The sequence below is a fragment of the Dermacentor silvarum genome, chromosome 1, assembly GCF_013339745.2.
Source record: "Dermacentor silvarum isolate Dsil-2018 chromosome 1, BIME_Dsil_1.4, whole genome shotgun sequence".
In the NCBI taxonomy this organism is placed as follows: Eukaryota; Metazoa; Arthropoda; class Arachnida; order Ixodida; family Ixodidae; genus Dermacentor; species Dermacentor silvarum.
In genome coordinates this window covers 74,451,269-74,478,080 of record NC_051154.1, presented here as the reverse complement: position 1 = coordinate 74,478,080, position 26,812 = coordinate 74,451,269, and the positions used below count along the sequence as shown (strand labels likewise).

General features: G+C 45.1%; 1 protein-coding gene across 3 annotated transcripts in view; it reads left to right on the top strand.

Annotated features, from left to right (window-relative positions):
• LOC119466234 (uncharacterized) overlaps positions 1-26,812 on the top strand; it is an 84,016-nt gene that overhangs the window by 56,589 nt on the left and 615 nt on the right. For 2 of the 3 annotated variants that reach the window (XR_007467613.1, XM_037726725.2), the window contains exons 2-4: positions 13,355-13,495; positions 17,656-17,712; positions 26,680-26,797. Coding sequence is in view for 2 of the 3 variants with exons in the window: in XM_037726725.2 (XP_037582653.1) it covers positions 13,355-13,495; positions 17,656-17,712; positions 26,680-26,797 (316 nt within the window). In the remaining variant the exon portion in view is untranslated. Of the gene's footprint in view, positions 1-12,792; positions 12,831-13,354; positions 13,496-17,655; positions 17,713-26,679; positions 26,798-26,812 lie in introns of those variants that run through there. The other variant, XM_049669987.1, reaches the window with a different exon arrangement.

The window sequence follows — 26,812 nt, the reverse complement described above, 5'->3', positions numbered from 1 at the left end:
CCGGCTTGACGATGGCGGTAGCAAATGCGACAGAAGACTTGATAAGAACTTCACTGACGTGAACGCAGATACTGAGCCGCCGGCAGCAGCACTCAAAGTCGGCCCAAACGCTGGAAAATGTGATGCCAGTGCTCGGGAGCGCCAAGTATCCAGCTGTGCACGGATCCAGGTCAGAAGAGACGACCCCTTCGAGACAACCCCTTCGAGTGTGACTCATAAAGTCGTCTTGTGTGACGAGAGTGAAAATTAAGCCAGAGCATCTGAGGGAATTTCTTGAACACTGCATTCTCCCAGGCGACAAGACAGTCATTTTCTTGTGTAAAAGGGACAGGGTGGGAACGCCTGACGGGTGATTTGACTCTGGGTGGCTTTAAATGCGACTGCATCCACGAATGCTTGGAGGCTTCTGACCGGCAGCGAGCACTGGATGACTTTCGGAGAGGCACGGTACCAATCTTGATCACCACCGACTTTGAATCTCGGGCGTTGGACGTCGAAGATCTGACGCATGTCTTCAACTACGACTATCCTTTAAACATAGGAAAGTACCTACATCGAGTACAGCGCGCAGGTCGCGCTGGGCGTCGCGGTTTCTCCGTTACGCTCGTCAGCCGTCAGGAGTGGATGCAGACTCGTGATCTGATTGAAGTTTTGGAAGAGGCCAACCAATATGTCCCCCAGGAGCTGTACGCCATGGCTGACCATTTCGACGCCTGGAAAAAGCGGTGTGCCAAGGAGACTTCCACAGATTGCCGCCGAAAGGGCTCCAGCGATGGTGACCAGTGGCGAAAATGAATTTGGGTCATTTTAAGAGCGCCTTTGCGAGGTGACGTGTTCATCAGCACACCTGCAGCAGCGGCCACTTGTAACGCAGTTATATACGCTTTCTGTCAACGCAGTTAATGTATAGTTGATAAGTATTTCTGTATGGCGTACCCTGGACGGGTTGCCTTTGGCTGCAATAAATACCGTACAAACAGAACGTATCACAGAGAACTCTGGCACTGACGGGCGCGCCCCTGTCTAGACAGGCACGTAGCCAATATTTTTAAATGCGAAGCATTTAAAAAAGTGGCGAACATTCAAACATTCAAGTGGCGGCTCGCGGTAACAGTAAAATCCCTATATAAGAAAAGTACCGCCATCCTTTGATAAACGCCGCTTCTCTCTCTCCTGTATCTCCGATTGGACGATGATAGCGCGCGCTTTTCACTTCTTTATATTTTCTTTTTTTCCGCCTCAGAGCGATGTTGAAAGTCCTCTGCGCAGCCGCAGTCGCCGGCGGCGGCGCGCGCCCGGCCTGAAAGCTTCAACGTGGACTTTCTAGGCGCGCCACCGTCGACTTGGCTTTCGCAAGGAAAAAGTAAAGAAAAAAGCAAGCGCTTTAGGAGAGGAGGCGGCAGAGGAAAGAGTAGATGCTAGATGGCGGTACTTTTCTTATATAGGGACTTTAGGTAACAGCAGTGAGCGTGCCGCTACCAAGAAACTTCCGGACCCGGTCATGTGCCTTATACGTCTGCTACGCGGGAACAAAAAGCATGTTTCCAAGTTGTTTCATTGTACGGAAAGTCTCTTTTTACGTTTTCAAATAAAAGAATGACGCATATTGCCTCAAGACTAATACTTACATTTTTTTTTTCGTGTAACTCACTGGAAACTGCACTTGTAAAAAAAAATTAAATTATGGGGTTTTACGTGCCAAAACCACGATCTGATTATGAGGCACGCCGTAGTGGGGGACTGCGGAAATTTGGACCACCTGGGGTTCTTTAACGTGCACCTAAATCTATGTACACGGGTGTTTTCGGAAACTGCACTTGTAAAACTCTGGTTATGTATATAGAGGCTAAAAGTGTTGCAAATCTGAGGGATGATGTTTCAACGCATGGCTGCTCCTTTGCGAGTTACACTCAGCAGCTACGTCAGTGGGCAAAACCGGAAGCCGTGCAGGGCCTATGTTTGTAATCAGTGCTTGTCCGAGTCCTCGGGTTTTGAGGACAGCAGAGGTATTGAAAATGGATCTGGCGGCGGAGACTTAGAGATGGCTGAAATGATCACGCAGTGAAGCGAATTTTCCATTTCGAATAAGGTACTTTAGTACATAAAAGTATGTAAAGGTCCAGACACTCCATAAAGGTAACAAGAACGAACCTGAGTGTGTTCAACTATGGACATTGTGGCGTGCTCTTTGACCACCCGCGGTGAGCGCAGTGGCTACGACATTCTGCTGCCTGAGCACGCGGGCCGCAATCTGATTAGAGCATAAACGTTCGCGTATACAGAACATTGGTGCACGTTAAAGAAGCCTAGACGGGTCATGCCTCATCAATTATACGGCGTCTCTCATATGTAATCTGTGTTTCTATGGGACGTTAAATCCCATCAATCAAATCATTAGCACTATATGATCCAAATTTTCAAACTCCAACCAGCGTCCTCACACTGTGTCTCTCTGCACTTGCCCGTTAGCGATGGGTACATCAAAAAAAAAAAAAAAAAAAAAAAAAAAAACTGGGCGAAACGAGGGCCGTAACACGCGCGCACATGGTGTGTTTTCCCGCACTGTTGTACTCTTTTTCAATGTGGATTACGCTGGCCGACTATCTTTTATGCGACTCGTATATAGTGTGCGCTTTTTTTTTTTTTTTTTTTTTTGGCGTCACCGCAGCGCGCAATTCTTGTCGTTATCTATGCCCGTTATACACTTCTCCAGATAGGGCTTATATAAGTTGTTCTCGTTTTCCATGCGGGTGTCGCAGTAAAGTATATGGAAACTCGCTAAGAAAGCAAACACATGTTTTGACAGCGGCTGTGTTACTTACCGTCCAGCACAGGGCCACCACGTCTCTTAATTAATTTCTGCCAGGCCGTGCGTAAACGCAATTACGCCGCAGCGTTTTTTTTTTTTTTTTTTTTTTTTTTTTTGGGGGGGGGGGGGGGGGGGTCTCTCTGCTTTCCACGCGGAACCCATACGCGAGTCTCTAAACGCCGCGCGAAGTAGTTATCAGCTCGCTTCCCTTGCGGCACGCCACCGCTACCCGCGTGTGTTTCGATTTCCCAGCCAGACTTCGACAAAAAATAATAATGTATATACGTATACAACGATGTTTCCGTTCTAGCATCTTTGGAAGAGCTTTGCTTATCCTTTAGTCTTCAGTCAGCAACGTTCGTCATTGTTTGCACATACGAAGAAAAATGAAAGTGAAGTAAGCACGGCCATCCTTCAACTGAATATAACTGCGGATAGATATTGGCACCGGTAGAATGACGGTGAAAAGATGAAGACAGAGGACTGTACTGGACTCGACAAACTTTATTTGGGTCCTGCAGGACGCGCTTAGGCGCGTAGTGGGCGTCTCCCACGTAGGGACCGACAGGGAATACCTGGCGGCCGCTTCGTGGGCCTGCTGGACGGCCCATTGCTGGTCGGCGAGAAGCGAGCTTCTGAGGGACTTCTCCCACTTGTCCGAGGTAGAGTCGGGATGAGCGTTTCTACACTCCCAGAGCATGTGTGTGAGTGTCGCCGTGTATCCGCACGAGGGGCACATGTCGCTGGGGTACGCGTCAGGATAGAGAACGTGGAGTTTGGCGGGGTTTGGGTACGTGTCTGTTTGTAATAAGCGTAGGGTTAGCGCTTGCGGTCTGCTAAGTTTGGGGTGTGGGGGCGGAAAGATGCGGCGTCCAAGGTAGAACTAAGAAGTGTTTGGTGATTTCATTATACGTAATGGGTGCATCCCGGTTGGTCTCTATCTCGGCGAGGTGTGGTTGCCCTGGGACGGCGCGGTCAGTAAGCGCACGCGCTGCGTCGTGGGCGATCTCGTTGAGGTTTGGCGGGGCACCCGGCACCCGTCCGAGATGGGCGGGGAACCAGATGACGGTGTGGTGCTTCAGGGTACTCTGATCCGCGCTGCGGAGGATGCGTAACGCTTGGTCCGAGACGACACCGCGTTCGAAGGCTTTGATGGCAAGACAGAGGACGCATTTCTTTTTTCTTCCGTTTCCTTTCTCTCTCTTTCTTTTTTTCTTCTTTTTTTAATGCACAACGACGCCAATTTATCATAGGTATAGCTGAAGTTTCAAACTCGAACCAATCGAGAGCTCGAGAGTAACATGAAATATAGCGCCGCCCTCTTGGTACCAGCGACGGGGGTTTAGTGCGGAATTTAGGACAGCGACTTAGAGTCAAGATTTTCCCATAATAGGGAAAAAGAAAAGATACAAAGAAACAAAAACAAGAACTTTTCCACTCGCAAGTACGCAAAATGACCTAAGCAAGGTGACCTCAGTAGTAGTGTACTGTAAGCACAAATTGAAACGCGAACAGCAAATGACTGATCATCAAAGTGTCTGTTACGCGTAATTACATGAAAGTGGGACGTGTATAATAGCCCTGTAGTCAGTTTATGAGCATAGAATAGTCCGAAATGTGCGTTAGTGTCACAACTGCTGGCGAAACCGGAAACAAGACTATATATATACAGGGTGTCCCAGCTATCACGCCGCACGATTTAAAGAAAAAAAAAAAAGAGGAACGGCATTACGCGAAGCAAACCGTGTGCGTATTCTTTCCAGTACAGTGCAGTAGCCACCAGTAATTTTTTGGTTACTGAGATTTAAGTATATAATTGTAATTAATTATCTAACTCGAGAAGTACTGTCCTAATTATCAAAGTGTCAATGAGAAATTCTAGAGCAACATGAAAAACTCCCGATACAGCTTTCTGTTGCTCAATACGTGCTACATAAATGTGTTTTTCCGAGCGTGAAAGAAGCCCGCGAATACGCGCAAAGTGCCTCGAGCGCCCAGTCGCGCGGCAATTCTGCGTGTATTCGCGGACTCGGAGTAACGATATACAAGGTGATCAAAGTTAAGTCGACAAGTTTTTTTTTTTTTTTTTAATTAGGCGCTGAGATGTACATGATGACCACCTCCCAAGGGGCACAGAATGAGGTGGTAATTATTGATGTCGGTGGCCTAAAATTGAATAATTAACTTTTTAGTGGCTGCAGCAAGCAGGCATGTTTGTATTGAACAGTTAGACGCAATCGTGTTTCTACACAGTTTCATTTGGTAGAATTCTCCCAGCGCATTCGTGCTCCGAGATATCTAACTGCGAGGTTTAATTGCCATTCGGATGATCACGCATGCACGACAGTGGGCCTCTTCGCTTATCTGTCCCTTACAGTCCCGGACTGCCCAAGGCAGTGCTTTCAGCCAATTAACGTTGCGTGTGCAGCTTCTCGGACAATCCGGGACTGTCAGAGACGGATAATCGAAGAGGCCCAGTGAGGACCGGCGCAAAGCTCCGCTGCTGGTGTAAATTTTCGGCAGCAACACGATTAAGCCACTGCCGAAAATTTACACCAGCAGCGAAGTAGAATACACTTGGTTACTGCAATATTAGCTGTTTTGAGCTCTGCGCCACCAGGTGCTAGCACCATACAGGCCGCTCACGTTTACGGTTCCGCCACAACACCCCAACGCCCCGTCCGCCCGCGTTTACCCGATTACCGGACAAGCTAAACCTCTCTATGCAAATGCCACGTAGCTGAACCGAACCAAGGTAATGTTGCATGCCGTCGCTTGGAGATACTGAGATATTTTTGCATTCCGCCAGCTAGATAATTAGTCTTAATTAATTAATCAACTTCTCAATTATTATAATTAGACGAAAATTGTCGATTAGAAAATTGTAGAGCAACATGAAAAACTCCCGATACAGCTTTCTGTTGCTCAATACGTGCTACATGAAAGTTTTTTCCCGATCGTGAAAAAAGCCCGCGAATACACTCGGCTTCTGAGCGTCACGCGTCAGCGATGGTTTCCTCAGTGAGTCGACATAGAAATGCTTACTCGCATTTAAAAAAAGAACCAGAAAGCTCGCCTTCGCGCATCCGCAGCTGCACGGTAATGAGGAATTAAACGCTTCTTGCGGACGGAATGAATTCGAATTGCGCTACGTACTATGCTTATGCTGCCTCTGAAACCATGACGCGTTCAAGGCGTCCGTCGTACTCACTCGTAGTCAGCAACTCCGCTTAACAAAAGACTCGGTACAATTTGTGCGCGTTCACGCTTCTGTCTGTGTGTGTGTGTGTGTGTGTGTGTGTGTGTGTGTGTGTGTGTGTGTGTGTGTGTGTGTGTGTGTGTGTGTGTGTGTGTGTGTGTGTGTGTGTGTGTGTGTGTGTTGTGCGTGTGTGCGTGTGTGCGTGCGTGCGTGTGTGCACTCGTGTTTCGACTCTTTATGTACTCACACAAAGCTTCGCTGTATATAGATTCCAACTCGATGGATTTGCTGCCTTTTTTTTTTTTTTTTTTTTTTTTTTTACAGCGAAGCTGTATACCTCTATCCCGAAATGCATTTGTCGTGTCCGTGGGCAAAAAATGTGGGCCGATCCCCGAGGTAGTGCAATAGCGGGCCGAACCGCGGCGGAGGTGAAGCAGGCTTCAAGCAGCCAATATAATAATAATAAATGAAATAAATAAATCAAGATGCATTGTTTCGAGTCGATGGATATGTTGGATTCGTTTGTGAACAGCACACGGACTAACGAGCAGGAGGCATTGCCATATAAGCAAAGGACAAAATGTATGTACGTACAACCATACACCCTTGACTCGCAATAGGACAATGCCACCGACTGTGGGGATGTCTGTGCCGTACAAACGAAAGACGGAATTGTGATATCCGCTGTTTATATATCTCCACGCATACCCAAGTGTGATATCGAGAAGTTCATGACCACGCACTTTGCATGGGTTAGCCTTGATGGCACTACCCCTGTGATCATCGGAAAAAACACAGCGCAAAAAAGACAGGGACACGAGAGAGCGACACGCACACAGCGTCGTTCTCTCGTGTCCCTGTCTTTTTTGCGCTGTGTCTTTTCCAATGAATCACCAACACGCCCAAGCTTCCACGCTAAATCGCTGTAATCATCGTTGGGGACTTCAATGTGGACGTTTCAAAACCAGACAAGAAATGGTTCACAAGAAATGGTTACACGCTGGTCATCCACCTTCACAGAGTTCAATGGCTCCTCTTTTTTTTTTTTTTTCAGCAAGGCAGTCGTCCCTTTGTGCATTTACTCAATCACTTCTAGCAGCCACAGCCAGTGAAGACAACACAAACCGAACTCAGTTCGCCGCACTATAAACAGTGCAGACTCTCTTAAATTGGGAAGGTTGGACGAGTTTTCGACCAAATTTACTGTGTGGAACTCTGGCGCTACAGGCGTCTATACGGGACCTGCATTGTACGGCGGCTAAGCCAGCACGGGAATGATAGGCAATTTACATCACTGTGCGTAAACTTCGTCCTTCCTGTTTCAAGCGATTTTCAGGTTTCGCATACAGATCATATTCAACAAAATGACTACTTATGAGCGCTAAGACTTACTGCATTCGTGCGTTTAGAAATACTGTATGATCGCATGAAAATTTAGAAGAAAATAAACGTAATAATTATAACGGCACAAGAAAGTCTGAAGATTAGACAAGTCCGTGTACTGCCCAGCATTCCCGTGTTATAGATGAACAACCGCAGCGCCACAGTTCCCTCTAGTAATTTTAGCAGGAAAATCTATGGACGGGAAGATAGCCAGCAGGCCAGCAGTCTTCGTGTGTGGTACGATAGCAGTTGGCTGCGCAGTGGTGGTATAGTATAGTAATAAGGGGCTATACAGTTAAAAAGGAATGTCTCGGTAACCTAGATTTATAAATAAGTGGACGCAAGCGGCTTGCTTACACTAAAAGGAACGTAGCGTTCCCGCGGATCCCACCTTCCTCTCAGTCGTTTTATAGTAGTCTTCCTTTGTCCCGGCGGCTCGGTCACGTGTTGGCTTCGCTCCGCTCTGTCACGGTGACATCAGGCGGTTGGTTGGCACTCCTGCTCTCCGGTGCTGCCCGCACGCGTGGTTGGTGCTTACTTCTTTGCGCTCTTATGTCACTAATATGTCGCGATACAATTAACAATTTAGCGCGAAAACTCGAACGAGAGACGACGTGGGAACGACATACACAAGCGGTAAACTTTCCCTCGCCGTCTCTCGTTCAAGTTTTCACGCTAAAACGTTGTATCATGGATTACCAACTAGCCTATCTCTCACATTGGTATGTCAATGAAATGTTCGATGCGCTGGCCTTCCAGGCACAAGAACAGGATGCGCGACGGCCGGTACGCGGCGCGGTGGTTTTTCCGACCCCAGTCCGATGCGCATGCACGAGAGCCGCCCGGTCCACTCATACACGCACACAAAAGGCAGTGCGAGAAGGCGCTGACCTTCCGCAGCGTCGTCGTTGTCGCAAGGAATCAACGTGAGCGAACCTGTCGACACATCGATGATCAAGGATATCTAGCCGGGGGACCTTCGTATACAGGGTGTCCCAACTATCATGCACCAAGATTTTAAAATACGCAAATGCCACGTAGCTGGACAGAACCAAGGTAATGTTGTTTGCCGTCGCTTGGAGATACTCAGATTATTTTTGTCATTCCGCCTAATTACATAATTAGTCCTAATTAATTAATCAACTTATAAAATCGTACAGTTAGATGAAAAGTGTAAATGAGAAAATTGTAGAGCAACATGAAAAACTCCCGATACACCTTTCTTTTGCTCAATACGTGCTACAGAAAAGTTTTTTTCTTTTTTTCCGAGCGTGCAAGAAGCCTGCGAATACACGCTACGCTGATTTAATGCGGCTTCGAGTCTGCACACCGGTCGTCAGTTGTCTGCTTGAAAAATTTTCACGGTGTTTATTTTTCAGATATAGGAGAAACGTACCGTACCTTTAACTTAAATTCATCCAGTTTGTCCGCAACCGTTGTCGTGTCTAGTAGTAGCTAGGGTGCCTCGGGCGCGCGCATCGAGGCACCCAAGTAGTAGCAGCAGCAGCGCAAAAGTCGAATGAAGAGGCAAAGAAAGCTTCGCCACAGAACTTCGCTTTAAAAGAGCGAAAACTCGCTTGCTCTCGCTTCCGCAATGCCATCATGCAGCGTCATCGAAAGCAGCTGAACCCACCAACGCTATTGGCTGATTTCGTGATCGCTAAAGAATTCTCAGTAATGCATAAGTGCTAATCTTGAGTTAAATAAATAAAAAGATATATGTGTGTACGATCTCAAAACGGCAGAAAAAGCATTTCATCTTTGCAATGCACGTAGCTGCGTCCGCTGCGCGTGGCCTCAGAGATGGCAGCGGCGTGCTGCGTAGCGTAGTCTACCGCGGCCGCCACGGGGTGCCGCATCAGCCTGCCGCTATTTCGACATACTTCGGATTTGCTCGAACTATACAGTCGAACCCGGATATATCGAACCCACATATAACGAATTATTGTGTATAACGAACAGCAGTAAAAATCCCCTTGAATTTTTTAGGGGCGAAGCTCCTTAGGGTGTGGGTCTGTCCCTCCTCTGTAGTATGTAGTAGTAGTAGTAGTCGTCGTCGTAGTAGTAGGTAGCCACGTCTACTTTTATGAAAAAAAAAATTCCGAAAGTTGTGTCCGTAGCGCGGAATCGAACCAGGGACCCCTCGCTTCCGAACGCGCGGCGCTAACCACTACGCCGCGAAGCGCACATGGACACACGCACCACGATTAAATACCCAACATTAACGAAAGACTGCACGTTTCTAACGTGTTTGTGCTAGCGCGTTACGGCCCGTGTAAGAAGCTGGTGTAAGACGCTGTGGCCTATCCGCCTTACCCCCGTATTCATAAACGCTCCTCGACTTGAACTTGACTTGCCACCGCCTTGGGCAGCGCGTTCGAAACGCGTTGAAGGCGGTGGCAAGTCAAGTTCAAGTCGAGGAGCGTTTATGAATACGGGGGTTATACTCTCTCAGCAATCATGTGATGGCGTCGGCAAACGCGGTGCACGTTCCGGCATGCGTAAACGGCTGCGTAAGACGCTGTGGCCTCTCCCCCTTACTAGAGAGTACTGCACGTTTCTAACGCGTTTGTGTTAACGTCCCCTTAAGCGGGAGATGGTGCAATTATAATGAAGGGCGCTGTTATAAAATACGAATGACGTCACGTATGGCGCGTGTCATTGGTGGAAGTCAATCGTTCGATTTAGTGCGGCGAGACTGGGCGAATTACACGGAAGGTTCACGGTTTACCGATGATTCCCTCCGGAGCTTCGCCCACTCATCATCATTCACCCCGTGGATATGCGGTGTTTCTTTTTTTCTATAAAATATTTATTTTATATATTGAATTGCCTATATATCGAACTTTTTTGTGATTCCCTTCAGACTACTGGACGCACACATGTCGCTGTCGCGATACTAAAATTTCGGCCAGAGCTTTGCTCTCTTGGCTTCTCCGCTGTGTAGCTTCCAGCGCGCTAGCGGATACGAAAATAGAGAGAAAGCGGGGTATTCGGTGCGATAACTATTCGAGAAATTTTTTTGCGACATGAGAATTGTGCAACGACGTCTCTTAAAAAAATTGAAGGACACTTTGTAAATTCCAAAGTGTGTTCGGCGAAAGCCTGTGCCCATTCGACTGACTACCGCCGCATGCGCATTCGCTCATTCTTCTTCTGGCGTTTGGTACTGGGGGAATCCACATTCTTGGGGCGCTTCTCCGAACCGCTCGCCGTGGAATCATCACCGGGCCGCTTAGGAGCGATCCGACTTCGACTGCTGCAACGAGACGTCTGACGAAGGAGCGTTGCCGCGCGCGCCGCTGTGCCTTCACGTTATTGCTGAGAGAGTGTAAGGGGGAGCGGCCACAGCTGTGGTGGCGCAACTGTTGCTATGTGCCTAATAAGCGCCGCTGTGCCATCACGTGATTGCTGAGAGAGTGTAGAGCGGCCACAGCTGTGGTGGCGCAACTGTTGCTATGTGCCTAATAAGCGCCGCTGTGCCATCACGTGATTGCTGAGAGAGTGTAGAGCGGCCACAGCTGTGGTGGCGCAACTGTTGCTATGTGCCTAATAAGCGCCGCTGTGCCATCACGTGATTGCTGAGAGAGTGTAGAGCGGCCACAGCTGTGGTGGCGCAACTGTTGCTATGTGCCTAATAAGCGCCGCTGTGCCATCACGTGATTGCTGAGAGAGTGTAGAGCGGCCACAGCTGTGGTGGCGCAACTGTTGCTATGTGCCTAATAAGCGCCGCTGTGCCATCACGTGATTGCTGAGAGAGTGTAGAGCGGCCACAGCTGGCACCGTTCCAGGGCACGGACGGACGGACGGACGGTCGGACGCCGCGAGTACGAGCCAGTAAAGGCTTTAACTCGACTGCTGCAACGAGACGTCTGACGAAGGAACGTTGTTGCCGCGCGCGCCGCTGTCCCATCACGTGATTGCTGAGAGAGTGTAAGGGGGAGAGGCCACAGCTAGAAGCAAGAGGCCTTAAAAGTGAGGCCATTTCATGATTAGTTAGAATTTAGAAAAGTGTTTCAGGACCCCTTTAATGAAGCGAATATCTTTCTAGAAGCGTGCAGGTGGCTATTCGCTCACATTGACAATCATCGTCGATGCTTTCTGCAGATTTTATTTGTTTGTTGTTGTTTTTGTCACTACCTACACCTCGAAACTTTGTCGATCCCACAGTGGGAAAGCGAGGAGGAGAGAACTCAAATTCGAGCACAAAATGCAGTAGCCTGCTGACGGCGGGAAAGAAAGGTGAATGCGGTGTGGAGGCAAGAGGCCTCAAATGCGAGCTGGAATCGTCGAGCCCAGCGTGCGCATTCTCACTGGAATTCAGTCATCACATAGAGCACAGAAGGCTCGAAGATGTGCTTTTTTTATTTTTATTTTTTTATTTATACCGTCGTAAATTTTTGTGCAGCCGGAGAGCGACGTCCTGTGCGAGGGCGCTGCCGTTGTCTCGATCAGGGGTAGGGTGACTTGATGTCAGCGCCATCGGGCGTGGGATCAGGCACCCTACTAAGGGGACGCTCCCGCTGACTTGTTCGAGTATGTATCAGTTTAGCGTACGCATATTCGTCCAAATAAAGTTTCGTTTTCCAAGATTCGTATGCGTGCGTGTCTGCGTCCTGCCAAAGGTAATTATAGTGCGAGTGACTTCGAAGTATGTCGAAATATAGCGGCAGGCTGATGCGTTTTATCGGCGTTTGCTAATTGCTGCTGTTTAACTTTCTCTGTATCTGGAAAAAAGCCCACGGGCATGTTCTTTCTTTAAGTTTTTTTTTTTTTTTCTGCGTAATGCTGGATTTAGTTCGAAAACCGTGTGTACAATTATATTTACCGTACCGGAAAGTCTTCTGAATTAACTCGTTTTATACGGGAATCCTCGTTACTCCGCACTCCTTTCCATAAAAAGAGGGAACAGGAAATATATAAACAGCATCGAATGCTTTATGGTCTACTGTATACTGCCTGCATATCTCTTGTGTTCGCCTTCTCCTAAGATTGTAGCCGTGTTGAAGCTCACTTCGGGTTAATGTCCTTAGGATTGCGTTGTCTTCTGCAAATAACGCTTCCTTGTCAGCGTGGGCAAGCCAGGCCGGTGGCAGCGCCGCGTCGAGCAACACAGAAGTCACAGCGATTCCGATAAGTCAAGCAGAACGTTTTGGTTAATGGCACGCATGAGTGCGTCAGAAGCGCCGGGTTTTCGAGATCACGAGTCGGGTAGGGACTGGGAACGCGGGCCCGGGATGAACTCCGGTCGGAGACTATGCATCAAAGCTATAGGCCCGTTTAAGTGCCATGGTTTTCATCTATTCACTTATTTACGTGACCACTGTTGCAGTGGCGTTAGGTACACAGGTTGAATTCAGCTGACAACAGCTAGATTAACGTCGAATAAGGTCACTGCGCACGTATCATCTCGCGTATGAAACCGCGCTCGGAGGACAGGTAAGCTCGTCGCTAAGGCAAGTTGGTAACTTGTCCGCCAGTCGACGCGAGGCCGGACGGACCAACGTTTATGGATACAAAGCAACTGTAAACGTTGGGACGGACGTCGCAATCTCAAACTATAGTACAGTTTGCAGTAGGCTTGCAGTCATACGGGCAGCAGCAAGCCTTCCCTCAACGGCCCGCGGGGCACTGCATGCTTATTCTCCGCGCCCTCGGCGCGACTTGCCGCGAGTGGCTAGGGTGGCGTGCAGAGCTTTTTTTTTATCGCCGATTCCCGGGACTCACGTTTCTGTCGCCCATGCTCACGTGCCCAGAGGTCATGATAAGTGCTCGTAAAGTGGGCCGAAAAAGCTGTAAAAGGTGTTTGCTTCCCTTGCTCCCTCCGCCTGGAAGACTGCGAAAGATGGTTCGGCGCGCGCTCTCCGGGCGTCACATTGGCCCGACAGTCGGGCGCTGCCGTTTATTTCGTCATTGCGCCGAGTGTCCCCGCTGAAGGAAGATACTGTCTCCCACATCTGCAGGGCGGACACTTGGTCGAGCGCTGGTGTCCCATGGCAGCATGATGCGGACACGCGGGGACACTTGGCCGGAGCCACCGAGCCAGCACTGCTGCTGCTGCTGACACGCGCTGCGGAGGCGGGACCCCGTGCCAGCTGGTCACAGTACGTGCGTCTTGAGTTTGCAACCTTTCCTCCCAGAATGCGAGCAGTGCTGCTCGCGCGCGCGTGCACAGAATCGCCAAATACCGCGCCCAAATGCGCGCACCCGGCCACCATGCGCCCTAGTTCATGAGAAAATGAGAAAAGCACATGTCCACTGATCATTTTTTTGTTTCTTTACTTCCCTACTTGTGTATTGCGAGAGAGCAACATATACCCTGTACGGACAATGAGTGGTGCAGCATTCTTCCGAGACAAATCAACGAACCACGAGGCTGGAATGCGCGTGGCTGAACCTTGTGCCATATATCGCGCGGCTGCAGGCAGATAGCTATGGTGGCGCTGTAGCTGTTCAGCTATTATACTCAAGACATGAGGGCCGTGCACGCTCCCGGACAACACATCTAACTAACATGCAAAATTTCCAATATAGTGCATATCCTCCTCTCCCTGTGCTAATTAATTCACCTCTGTCGGCAAATGAAAAAATATATATAATAAAATAAATGTTTAAGTGTTTGAATGTGTACTGTAACCATAACCATCCTTGATTCATCGGAGCACCCCTCTGTAGTGCCCTTATGAGCCTTTGGGTTATTTGAATTTAAAAAAAAAAAAATGAAGCAACTGAAGATGCTATTTTAGCTAGATATGTATGCACAGAAGACATGGTTCAGAACAGATGGTTACAGTTGCAGCATTCACCTGCGATAGTGTACGTCCGTAACAGCGCAGGTGCACACCTACTGACCTGTTTTTAGATATGAATACATGAAGTGTTCCATTTACCTTCGCCAGCAGGACTGTGACAGCACTGGATAAAAATTAGTTTTGAAAGCAGTCCTCATGCTGCCACAAGTCACAATGACATGCTAGTTTTAAGTTTTTATGTCTGTTGTACTAGAATTTCACCAAAGATGTTTCAACATGACTGCATGCGAGTGCTTGACAGTGTGCAAAAGATCCTCATGGCAAGAAGTTGTGCTGCACTTCAATAATTGAAAAGAAAAAAAAAATGCTGGCCTGCATTCAGTCCCTGCAATGGTGTTCTTTTACGCATAGCTGATTGTTATACACTGTGGACAACTTTGCTTTAGAATACACTATACAGCATATTCCAGAAATCTTGTCATGATGTTTCTTCCAAAAGCAAAAGGCGCTTCTGTTTTCCCACTTTCCCTCACATGTGAATGAGTGACAGGAGATGAAAGCGTGTAGTATAGCACTGAGCATGTTGTATTATTTTTGCACTGTTGTCTGCTTTAGAGCTTGCATGTACCATTATGCAAAAGCAAACAATTATGGCATGTATACCTTCGCTATATGTTCTGGAGAGACTTATTGGGCTGGCTTGTGTACACTGGTGTATGTGTGTGGCAGATAACCAGACTTCATCACAAGTACCATTTTCATAACAATAAACATGAACTATACTGTCTTTTTGTTGCTCATATAATATTTTACTCTGATGTGAGCCGAGTGTAGCCATGGTTCATAAGGAAGTCACCTCTGCAGCATACTTGCTACTGTCATGGTGGGTGGAGAAAGCTCCTTTACATACACATTTGTTTATGGCAGTATTTCCATGACTAAAGAAATAACATGAACACATTGTGAAATTAATTAAAGCACTTTTGAATAGCTTTTCAGACATATAATGAAAGAGAATAGTAATTACTAGAAATTTTACTGCACATGGCAATAAACTTTTATGCATTTGATAAGTAACGCATAAGCAAGTCAGGAAAAAGTTTAAGAGTTGTGATGCTGCTTCATTAAACAGACCTTTACAGCAAGGTATTGGTGAAAGTTACAGAAATACACAATAAGTGCCTGGAAACATCCTGCTCATAATACAGTATCTGCTTTTCATGAAGGAATTCCGAAGTTTCAACATCTTATGGTTTTTAAACCACCACCAGCTTATATTTAAATGTATTCTAGCTATGTGAAACAAACTGGTACCATCTCACATTAGGCTCTACACAACACCATGAAAATGCAAAAAGAACAAGAACACAATTGTAACTACATTAAATGGACACTAAAAAGGATAGTAAGTTAAGCTGCATTAGTAAGTTATGGTTCTGCAACAGAAAAACTACCACTCTTACCCTGAAAGTGGCATGAGAGAAGGCTTGGAAAGACAGAAAAGACACAAAGGTGAAAGACTGGTGGCAAAATTGCACTGAAACTCTTGCACGAGCTCGCCGTGACATCATAGATACCGGAAGCGTCTACTGGTTAACTGTTTATCGCTAAAGGACTGAACTGCATTCTAAAGGAGCCATAAACTCAAGCTAGCCAGTTTCGAGAACCTTTCCTGCGCCACAATAGCCCAAATACAAGAAAACATTCAGATATTTGTGATGTCACATTGACATACCAGAACTTGGGTTCTGCCATGAAATTTAAAAAAAAAGAAAGGAAAGTTCAGCCTTAATTTTCTTCAGTAATAATTAACCTTTTCCATTGAATGGAAGAATAGTTGTGAAAGAATACTTAATTTGTCTGAACTTTATTGTTCCCTTTCAGTGTCCCTGTAACTAAATAAGTGTTCATGACATCAAGAAACCGTGTTAAAAGCCTTTTCAATTGATGGGCATGGCTTTTATAAGGTTTCATTAAATTTCTGTTTAATGAAAAATAAAATTGTCATTCAATCAATAGTAGCATGAAGCTGCAAATGAAACCCTTAGAAAGAAAGCTTAGCAGTTGAAGCAAAATGAATCCTGGTCTAGGGCTTGAACCTAGAACATACGCCTTTCTGGAGCGGTCACTCTGCCATCTGAGCTCACCAGCAGACTAGCAGATGGCAAGAAACTTCCAATCTGCTAGCCTCCTCATTAGCTCAGATTGCAGAGCAACCGTCACAGGAAGGTGTTAGTCCCGAGTGCAATGAACCAGTTCAAAATTTTTTTTAAGAAGCTTCCTCCATCTTGCGGGTTTCCGCATAACTTCGTTTATTCATGGTTTCAGTTAACCTCATTGACAAAAGCAACATGTTAACCTGAGGTTGGAATCTATGACATGACTTTAGAAGCAACTAAAATTGTATGACTGTAAAATAACTGAAAGGAAGTAGTGTCAATATTGATGCAAAGCAAACTATCGTGCATATAGTGACATTGCGATACTGGCATTACGCCAAGACATCAGGATTTGTATTCAACTAGCAGGATATGCATAAGTTGCATGGAAATTTGCCCCAAATGTTTCCCGGATGCAGAAACCACCAAAAGCTGCTTTTTTTTTTTTTGCTGCATGAGCAGGCAGCTGAAAATTGAAGGGTATACCACCTCAGAACTATTAATAGCAACACACGAGTGTGTTACGATTTAACATTGTGAGGTCTGTATACAGCTTTCCGAAATCTATTGGCTGTGTTTCCAGTAGCTGGCTGTGTTAGTGGACAATGCTTCCTATAGGATATGAGTGAATGTCACTGAACAGAATAAAGCCAGCACAGTTATCAAAACTAGTAACAATAACACAGAGGCATGATGTTATTAATAATTTCCAAGTCTACACACTAAGTACTTGTCTGTGAAAATTGCAGTGTGCCATCTTCAATTCCAGGCTTTGCACTCAGGCCACAGGGAGAATTAATTTTTCAGTTACATGTTTGACGAACTTGTGGTAGGTGTAATTTACCGCTACTTACGAACGGGATCTACCATATAGACTTGTAAGGGCCGCACCCACGTAAGAGCTGCACCCTCAATTTGGCAGCCCAAAATTCGGAAAAAAAAAATTCTAACGGAAAACCAATCGCGTTCAGTGCCCCAATGGCATGTGCGAGCATCGGCGAATTTTCTCGCACTGCGTACTTCCGCATGCCACTACCAGATGGTGAGAGCCGGAGTGTGCACAAGTCACAGGTTGGGCCGGCACCATTTTGACCAAAAGTTCTGTCCCGTGCAAGGGCTGCACCTCGTCAAAATTGCGAAAAAAAAGTGCCGCCCTTACACAAGTCTATACGGTAGTAGTACGGGCAAAGTGTCGGAGCATGACACACCCACAAAAGAAAAGCAGCAACAAAAGTCAGCACAACACAAATGCCATAGCATGAAAGCATTCAGTATGTGGTTGCGCCCCCCCAAAAATTCATGTTTTGAAGGGGAGTATTGTGGCAAATAATGTATGCCTTTCTGCTATTTCAGTCAATCTTTTGCCACCATCATGGAGCAAAACAACACGTTATCAGTCATCATGTTCATGTAAGTAGCACAGCAATTCTTACTCTGAGCAGCAGAAACTCTGCTTTTAGAACATTTCTTTTTCTTCTTGAAATGTGTACCCATCCCAAAGGATAACTGTCCTCCTGATGTTAGCTCTTGTTTTGTGCACAGTGTATGCACTATTGTTTCTCCCTACACAAGTCAGAGGGCACCACAGAGCAGTGCATATCAGCGGCACTGGTAGCAAGTGCCCTCAACACCGGGAAGGTCACTTCCCATCAGCACACTTGAGCAACACAACTTTTCTCCCGGCTTACTGTAGACTTTCTCGAGACTAGCGATGCGACATATGACATTTTCATGTGTCTCTTGAAGCACAATACGTGACACGTGTTATATTTGCCTTTATTTGCACTTGAAATCAGGTAGTTCAAAGTCGGCATCGCAATGCTACAGTTAAATAAAGCCAGGCATGCAGACACAATCAAAAATATATACAGGAAAATGTGAACAATGCTGGACGTTGTGCAGTATAGATTATGAATATTTATGCTGCATAAACATCAATAATATTAATACGTCTGGTTGCGAGCATCTTAAGGGTGTTTGCGAGAACTAAACTGTGCACCCTCTTGAGCAAAACAGCTCAAAGAAACAAAGGATGCAGGGGGGAAAAAAAAAACATTGCCGCTGACCCACAAGTGAACCTTTACTGGACATATATCCAGTATATATCAACCTATATATCAACGGTCCAGAATTAAATTGCAGTTCATGAAAAATCGCTGCAGGAAACGAAATGTCAATTTTAGGAGAGCAGCCCATGCGAAATGCATGCTCTTAGTCATATACTCAAGCGGCTATGCAGCACTACCTGTAGCTCTCGGTCATTCTTGTTGGCAAGGTTGTCATTCACGTTTGAATTCTTTGCCAATGAGAATCAGTTAATTTAGGTAATATTGGGCATGCTAGAGTTGAGAATTAAGTGCACTGGATATTCTAGCCCGAGGCCAATCCTCACAAGCAGCTTGCTATGCGCTTCAAGTGAAGTGTTGACCCGCAAGCAAAGTGAGGCAGAGAATAATCTATAAAGCATGTACAGCAATGACAGCAACTGCACAACAGGTGCAAGCCGATACAACTGCCTTGCAGTACCACCTGCACTTAAATCTTTTTCCTCGCCGCCCACAATTTTTGACATGCAAAGTATAGCTGAAGTTTGTAATGTATTCACAGACCTTGTGATTTTTCCATACTTCCAACACCTTCCAGTCAGCCTCTTGCTTAAATGCCACAATTCACGCAGCAGATCATGTACAGGACAGACACTTTCTGGATCTTATTTTTGCCCATGCCATGAACGTATTTGTAAATGCCACATTACCAAATTGAACATAAGTAACTAAATACCTTGGTATACATATCTCTTTTTAGCAAACTGGTCCATAAACAGTTTCGTCATGCAGTAAAGATTGTACAAATGAGTGGCGTAATTACACTTCTGCTATATATGCGTTTGTCAGCTAATTAGTGATAATCAGGTTCAGTACCCTACAGCTTCAACCAAGAAATCAGCTGCGCACAAAAGCAGGAAAACATGTGCTGTCATGCACATCAAAATGATACTTGCATTTCTAATAAATAAAAGTGCACTGTAGCACGAGCTAAAGGAATTCAGATTCCGTGTTGTGTAGGAGCATATGAATACCAGTTCTGCGCTGAATATAAGCACATTTTGCCCCAATCTCTCAAGTCGCGCCCCAGAGCAAGTTGGTTTACAAAGCCGCGTTTTGTTTACATTCGGTGTGCTCAGTAGAACACTGAGAAAAGTACTGCACAGCTGTGCTAGACTATTTCAAGGAAAGCAAAAAACCCTATGCACACAATCCCATTCAGAGAAAACCATATTCACTGCAATACAGGCAGGAAACGCGAGGTACTTTTTGCATTCCCAGTGGACATGGCTGCAACATATCAAGGGCAGATGTGCTTTTCTTTGACATGGTTCACTGTGTTTGTAAGCCCCAACATGCTGCTAGAATATCACTCCATTCTGTCAGGGTTGCCAGATTTGGCTACTTGCGCCAAATTGGCTACTTTTGAAGGCTCGTGGCGGGAAAATTTTCGGGTTGGCTACTTTCTGGCTACTTTTACAACCAACATTTTTCTTTAAGAACTACAGACAAACCAGACACAATATTACAAATAAATGGCATAATTCGCTGTACTTCGCCTCTTATGACATACACATGTGCAACGACCATCCTCATCATGTGTATTTGGAAGGGAGGACACAACCGCCACCTTGCAACCGTTGAAATTCATTCAACAGGAACACCTTCTGGCTCATTTCATGGAACGTCTCCTTTTATAGTTGATTGCTCAGAAAATTATTTGGTTGAAACAGGAGTTTTATCACAATTCAATGATGAAATTGAGTAAACGCATGTGAGAACACATCGATATACGGCTATCAAAACTACTAGAACATTTAAGTGATCAGGGTTACATTGATGAATGACTAAATAGCGAGAACTGTACACTTAAGTGATCAGGGTTACATTGATGAATGACTAAAGAGCGAGAACTGTGCAAACGACAGATTCGCCGATGCTCAAGTTCAGCGACAACTACATACGTTTACTTAATAATTTACACGGGGATAACAATACCCGGATAAGAGTATGGAGCCACCAGGTTTAAATTGAGCCCCAAATTCACGTTTTAAATTTGTCGAAGGGCACTAAACATAGCAGCTCCAAAAGGAGTTCATAATCAGCTACAGCAATGTTTTCATAAGTGATTGGCCGTGGCGGCAGCCTGGCGACATTTTTGGCTACTTTTTAAGCACCAACAATCAACTGGCTACTTTTCGCAATTTCCTGGCTACTTTTCACTTTTTTGGACCTGATAACCCTACATTCTGTATCTGAAAAAAGAATGCCTCTAGACACTGCTTTGCAAAGTGATGTGCCCACACTCCCATGCATGAAGTGAAGGAGTGCTAGCCTTCCCAGTGTTTTGACAGCACTGCGACAGATGGTGCATGGGTCGCTGGCAAATCCCACTGTACAGCACCTATAATGTAGGGTATGTTTTGCAACAAATAGTACATAAGGCTTAAGTTTGCCATAACTTTGCCTCAACTTGTCTGGCCCAATAACATTGGCAATAAAGTGTCACTAAGATCTATTGCAGTCCGATATCTGTGTATCATTCTCAAGCCTGGCCACAGAAATAAATCGGAACTCCTGGGACATTCAAAAATGTTTCTCATTTCATAACATCATCAAGCAATTGGATTCAACATAACTGGTTTTGTGATAATGAATACATTATCTTGCATTATTTTGGTGCACTTACTTATGCCAAGAGGTGATGCGGCATGGGCACCAAGAGGGGGACAAGGCATGGATGATAACACTCCAGCAGCTGTTTGCATCGGTTACCAGCCGAGATAGCCAGCAGCCTCCATAGTGCTGAAGGAACTATGTATTGTAGGCACACAATTATTTGAAACATAGAATGAGTAATGGAACTACAAGGGTAGATCTATAAAAAAGTACTGCAAACTGCAATAGCAGAACAGCATGTGTAATTTGACGCTTTGGATGGAACAGTGTAGTATGTACATAAGAATGTCCTCCAAGGAACTACAGGGGTATCTTACCCTAGTGATAACAGCAGCCATTTTGCGAAAAATATTGGAGTGAACTGGATAATGTGAATTCCAAATTTGGAGAGGTATTGTGCATGATGCATATACCGCATTTATTCAAATCTAGACCGACCCTCGGTAGGTCAGAAAATAAAATAAAATAGCATAACATAAAAGCTTTCCTAAATGTAAGCCCAAGGAAAAAAAAAGTATTAGACTGCGAAAAGAACACGCAACACAGTCAAGATCTTGCCCTCTCGGAATGGTCGCATGTGCTCGCTGATTGACCGGACTTTCATCCCATGCCGGCACGACCCAGTTCACTACCTGACTAAGCGCCAGGGGCGTAGCCAAGGGGGGGGGGGGCTGATGGGGCTTCAGCCCCCCCCCCCCCACCAAAATTATTTCGTGCTGGCATGCACCGCCGACCAAAACAACCACCGGTGCCGGGAGTCATTGTGGAATTTGTCTACAATGTCTTTTTCACTCTCCAAAAGACATTTCGGCACGCACATTGCGAACTCGGGCTGGATTTCGTCGCAACGCCCTTGGCACCTGGACTCGCATAACGTAAGGAGCCCCCATCCGAGCACAAACTTTCAAGGGTTTTTCGATAGCAAGCGGGCGCGTTGCGGCATCTCGCAGCGGCCGCGGAATCTACGGAGCGCATGGATTTCAATTCCGAAGCTTGATGGGCATAAAGTTCTCATAAACTTTTGACACGAATGGTGCACTGACATTTCCAAAGGCGTGCTTCTGATTTTCAATTCTGGAACTTAGGTTTAAGGTATGAGGCCAAGTGCTGGGAAAAAAAAGTTTAAAAAAAGATAAACAATACAAATTCTTGGTCTACATCATAAAGCACACTTTTTTAGGCCCATGTGAGCCTTTTAAAGTTTGCATTATTTTTGCAATATTTTTATTGCAAAAATCCATAAATCCAAGGCATCCATATCAAAACTTGTGGCACGATTTTACTTGTTGAGGTTCATTGCACACTCAATAATGTGAGAAAGAATTGTGTCAAGTTTCACAAAAAAATCTCTATTAGGGAAAAAATTATGAATGTTTGCGTTTGAAGAAATCGCAAAAAGATGGGTTCCGAGAAAATCAACAAAAAGATTTCAAAGCATAGCATTTACATAAGATGATCAGGAGAGCTAAAATCCCGAATATTTGTAGCCAGTTCTGTCTTGGGTCTTGCTGTTGTCTGTGTTTGCTCGTGTGGCACCTCGGCTTCCTTTTTTTTTTCTAGCTTGCTTTGCAGTATTACAGGTATTTGCCGTACGTCTCCAGGTCCGTCGCCATGTACTGATTGCTGACGAACTTTAATTTTGTGCGTCTTTGCGCTCTAAACTTCCCCATTCTGTGGCTGGCAGTAAGAAAAAGTAAGCGACCGAGAGTAAACACATCCATCTAACGATCCCCTGCTCCTTTAACGCGCGTGCATCCTCCAGAACGTAAACAACACGTGTAAAACATTGCACGTCCACCTGGTGAGGCGTTTATTATTTTAATTGATAAATAAAATGTTGAAAATGCTATTATGGCATTGCTACACTTTTTACGTGATACAATTCTTCAATAACCATCAAAGAACTGCAAACCAGGGCATTTTTTCTTTTCCACAGAAAACTCGCACTTTCAGTTTCGGTTTCGTAGACGCCGAGTGGGTTTACATTTCTTTATGTATCTTTTGAAAGAAACTGCGTAGGAAGATACTTTTTTCAGCAAAATGATGGAGAATAAATTCCTCATCTGACAAAGCGGAAAACAAAAAATTGACATTTTGAAAAAAAATTGCAATTTTGACTTGGCCTCACACCTTAATATTCTTATAAACTTGGCCAACATGCGCGCATGGGAGCCCTCATGTACAAGCTGTTCCTGAAATGGAAGCATGCCCTCGCAATCTTCCACACACACTAAAATATTAAATATCACCGTGACTGTCAGCTGGCATCTGATAATTTTCTCCAAACATTTTCAGGAAGCGCGCCCAATGTGATCGATCAGCTCGACCAGGGCAGGGAAAGTAAAATAAGAGAAAACAGAAGAAAGTTAACGGCCTATTAAATTTGAGACAGTTCTTTTTTGCGGGCGGCAAGGTCTGGCTCTCCGTGGCGATAGGGACACTGGTCCTATGGATTTAAGCAAAGCCTCCGCTGAAAATACTGGTATTTCCAGAGCGCTTCTTCGCATGCTAGCTGATTGTGGAGATACATATCTGAAGAACCATTTGGAAAGTTGCTCCAGTAATGCCTCGTATTTAAACCAGATGTACAAAACCAAATTATGGAAATTTGTGGTGAAATTATCAAAGAAAGCCAAGATGCAAAAGTGAATGCTGCAGGCTGTTTCTCCGTACTTGCTGACGAAACGATGGATATTGCTGGAATCGAACAGCTTACTGTTTGTGCAAGGTACCTAAACAAGGATGTCAATGATATCGAAGGAAGGAAGGAAAATAAGAGGTGAAAGGCAGAGAGGTTAACCAGGTTAAGTGTTCGGTTGGCTACTCTAAACAGGGGGATGGGGTAAGGGCAGAAAAGATGAGAAAACAAGAGAAGATTAAAAAGAAAAGAAAAAGAAACGTATCAGTCCGCACATTCTATAGTTTTTCACTAAGTCCTGTTTCTATTAAAAAGCGTACTAGCGCTTTTAAAGCAGTTTGTTCCGACGTCGGCTGGGACCAGGGACCAAGAATTTTGGCTTCCGTAAGGGGACGGCTGTCTATCTTGTCGAGCGTGGTGCTGAGGAAACGATATCAATGAAGTGTTTTTAGGTTTTAGCACAGGAATAGATGCACTCTCTCATCAAGACTGCAGGTTAAATGTACATGTGTACAAACTGCTGCAGATTCTAGTCACCCTTCCAGTGCCACTTCCAGCGCAGAGAGATTTTCAAACATAAGTTTACTAAAAACCACTTGCGCTCTACAACGTCTGAGGAACGCATGGTTATGCTGGCGCTTCTGTACGCACACAGAGACGTCGCCATCAACGTGTCCGAAGTTATTGAATGCTTCGCTAAACTTCCCCGCCGAGTGAAGTTTATCATTTAGATAGCCAAGCAGCAAAAATCAATGCATGTAAAAATATCTGTTTCTTCACATTCCTATATAAACTCGTAATTATGAAAACGTATGACTGTTCATTAGCTTTTAAAACCACAGAAATTTTCACCGTTTATTGTAACAGTTGGCATGACTATTAAAATTATCATGCGAATACAAAAATTAGGGGACATCAGTAACCAATTTTGACCGGCCTTGCTCATTGAAAGCCCGGCACACGCGGCGTTTCCCAAAAACGCACTCGGATGTTGGGAAAATCAACTTGCCGCATCATCTGTGGCTATCGTTTGTCCTTTTCTTTCCTTTTTAACTACATGCTTTTACTTCTTTAATTTTGGATGCACAATAATTGTTGCCGCTGTGCAAGCAGTTAAAATGCGCATTTTCGTATTGATTTCTGCATTCTTTTTCTATTATTCTAGCCATATGGTGCTGTCGCGACCGCAGCATGGCCCAAATGCATATCATGATTTCTGAGATCATAGTTTTGTTCTTCCCTGGATCGTCTTTCTTTTCGTAGGCGTGAAGTTTACTATCTGCAACTGCGCAACATGTTTAATTGTCTTGTTTCACGCATTATATACAGTGACGTTTCCTTAGATATGTAGTTTTATTGCAGACTTATACGTATATTTAAATATCTTGTTGCAAGATTTTGTGTATACGAGCAGTGAACTTGGTTTCACGCAACACATTCTTGCCATTTATCTTCGCATTTCTAATGTATATTTTGCGGAACTCCTGCTTTTTATATGTACTCACTATTGCGACTATAATTTTGTGCAATTACAATATACGACCAGTAACAGCTGCTCCTGCGCAATTCATCGCAACGAAGGACAGCGTCATTAGGTTTTTCCCTGGCCGTTGCAGATGTACAAAAATGTAAACAAAGTTCTTGAATGACAAAGATACATCAAAATATTTATCCTCAACTTGTTAATTTTATGGCCTTTACGTTTTTCATATCAGCTGCATGCACTGCTTTGCTGGTTTCGAACCGATATATTTCTAAAGTTCGCGTGATATTTTCTTTACTTATTAAATAGACAAAAAACGCGGAAGTATTTATTTCAGCTATTTCTGCCACAATTTTTGGGACATACGAATATATTCTTTTATGAAAAAATACATATTTTACTTGTCTTGACAGTGTGTAGCGTTCAATAATTCGTTTGCAGCATCTAATATACAATGTCATTGGCAATGCAGTTATTATTTATGTATTTGATGCCTCGACAACTTCCATAAGGAGGAGGTCGCGCTGCAGCTTCAGCCCCCCCCCCCCCCCCCTGAAAATTTCTGGCTACGCCACTGCTAAGCGCAGTAGACATATGTCAGAGGGAGGAGACATGTCGAAGGAATGTCAAAGTAGACAGGCGTCTCAACTTGTTCCGAGCGACGCTTCGAATGTTTGAGGCTTCCTTCCCATTCGCCTGTACGATTTCCATCGTTACGGGTGTTGTGTTTGCATAAAGCCAGCAACATCTTTTTCAACCTATTGGCATCAACCTTTCTGGAGTAGGCAGCGTTTGGTGGTTGCAGCCAAACTGCATCCTTGAATCTAAGCCAACCAGACATTCGTATTTAAATTTTTTAAAGTATCAGTGTACATTCAAGTAAATGCGGTATCTTCAATCCTAACATGTCAGCATCAAGTTCAAATTAACATAACATTTACTCCATCTTTGTCCATGTCCCCTGTGTGGTGTGTTAAAAAAACTGAATTACTCATCTTAAGAATTTCTCCCAACATATTTTGCTTGCCCTCATAAGAAAGGCACACCTATAGAACTGAGAGCAGTACCTGGTGACATTGCAATATTTGGAAACTGGCGTGACCTGGTCATGCCTTAAGCCAGCCATGTAATACTGCTTTTAGGTTTTTACATAGGCGACACTTACTCCGAGGATTCCTTAAACATGAAACTGGTCAGCCTTTTACCTTTCCACTACCAGAGCGAATGATTTGTTGCCAGAACTAGCACCAGAATTATTTTATTGACGAGAACCAGACTTCTGAATTTGTGCTTCCTACTGTAGTCAGTACCAAACTTGCCCATGTGCCCAATGGCTTGACCAACAATTTTGCTTGTAAAGTGGGACAGGGGCAGATGTGTGCATGTTGTTAGAGGAAAAAGGGGGAGGGGAGGTTTGTGGCTCCAACCTGGTATGTGCCTCTTCCCCCTACAACCTAGTATATGCAAACTTAAACATGCATCATTTTTAGAGCTTACAAAGTCATGTTAATCTGCTACTTTGTTCAAAACAGGGCCATGTTTGGTGGCAGCACATTCCTGTTATTCCTATTGTGCTACTGCTGCCAACGCAAAATGAGAGAAAATGCATTTGCACCTTTGGACAATGCCGTGACCACCCACCACCCACAGGTAAGAGGCACCAGC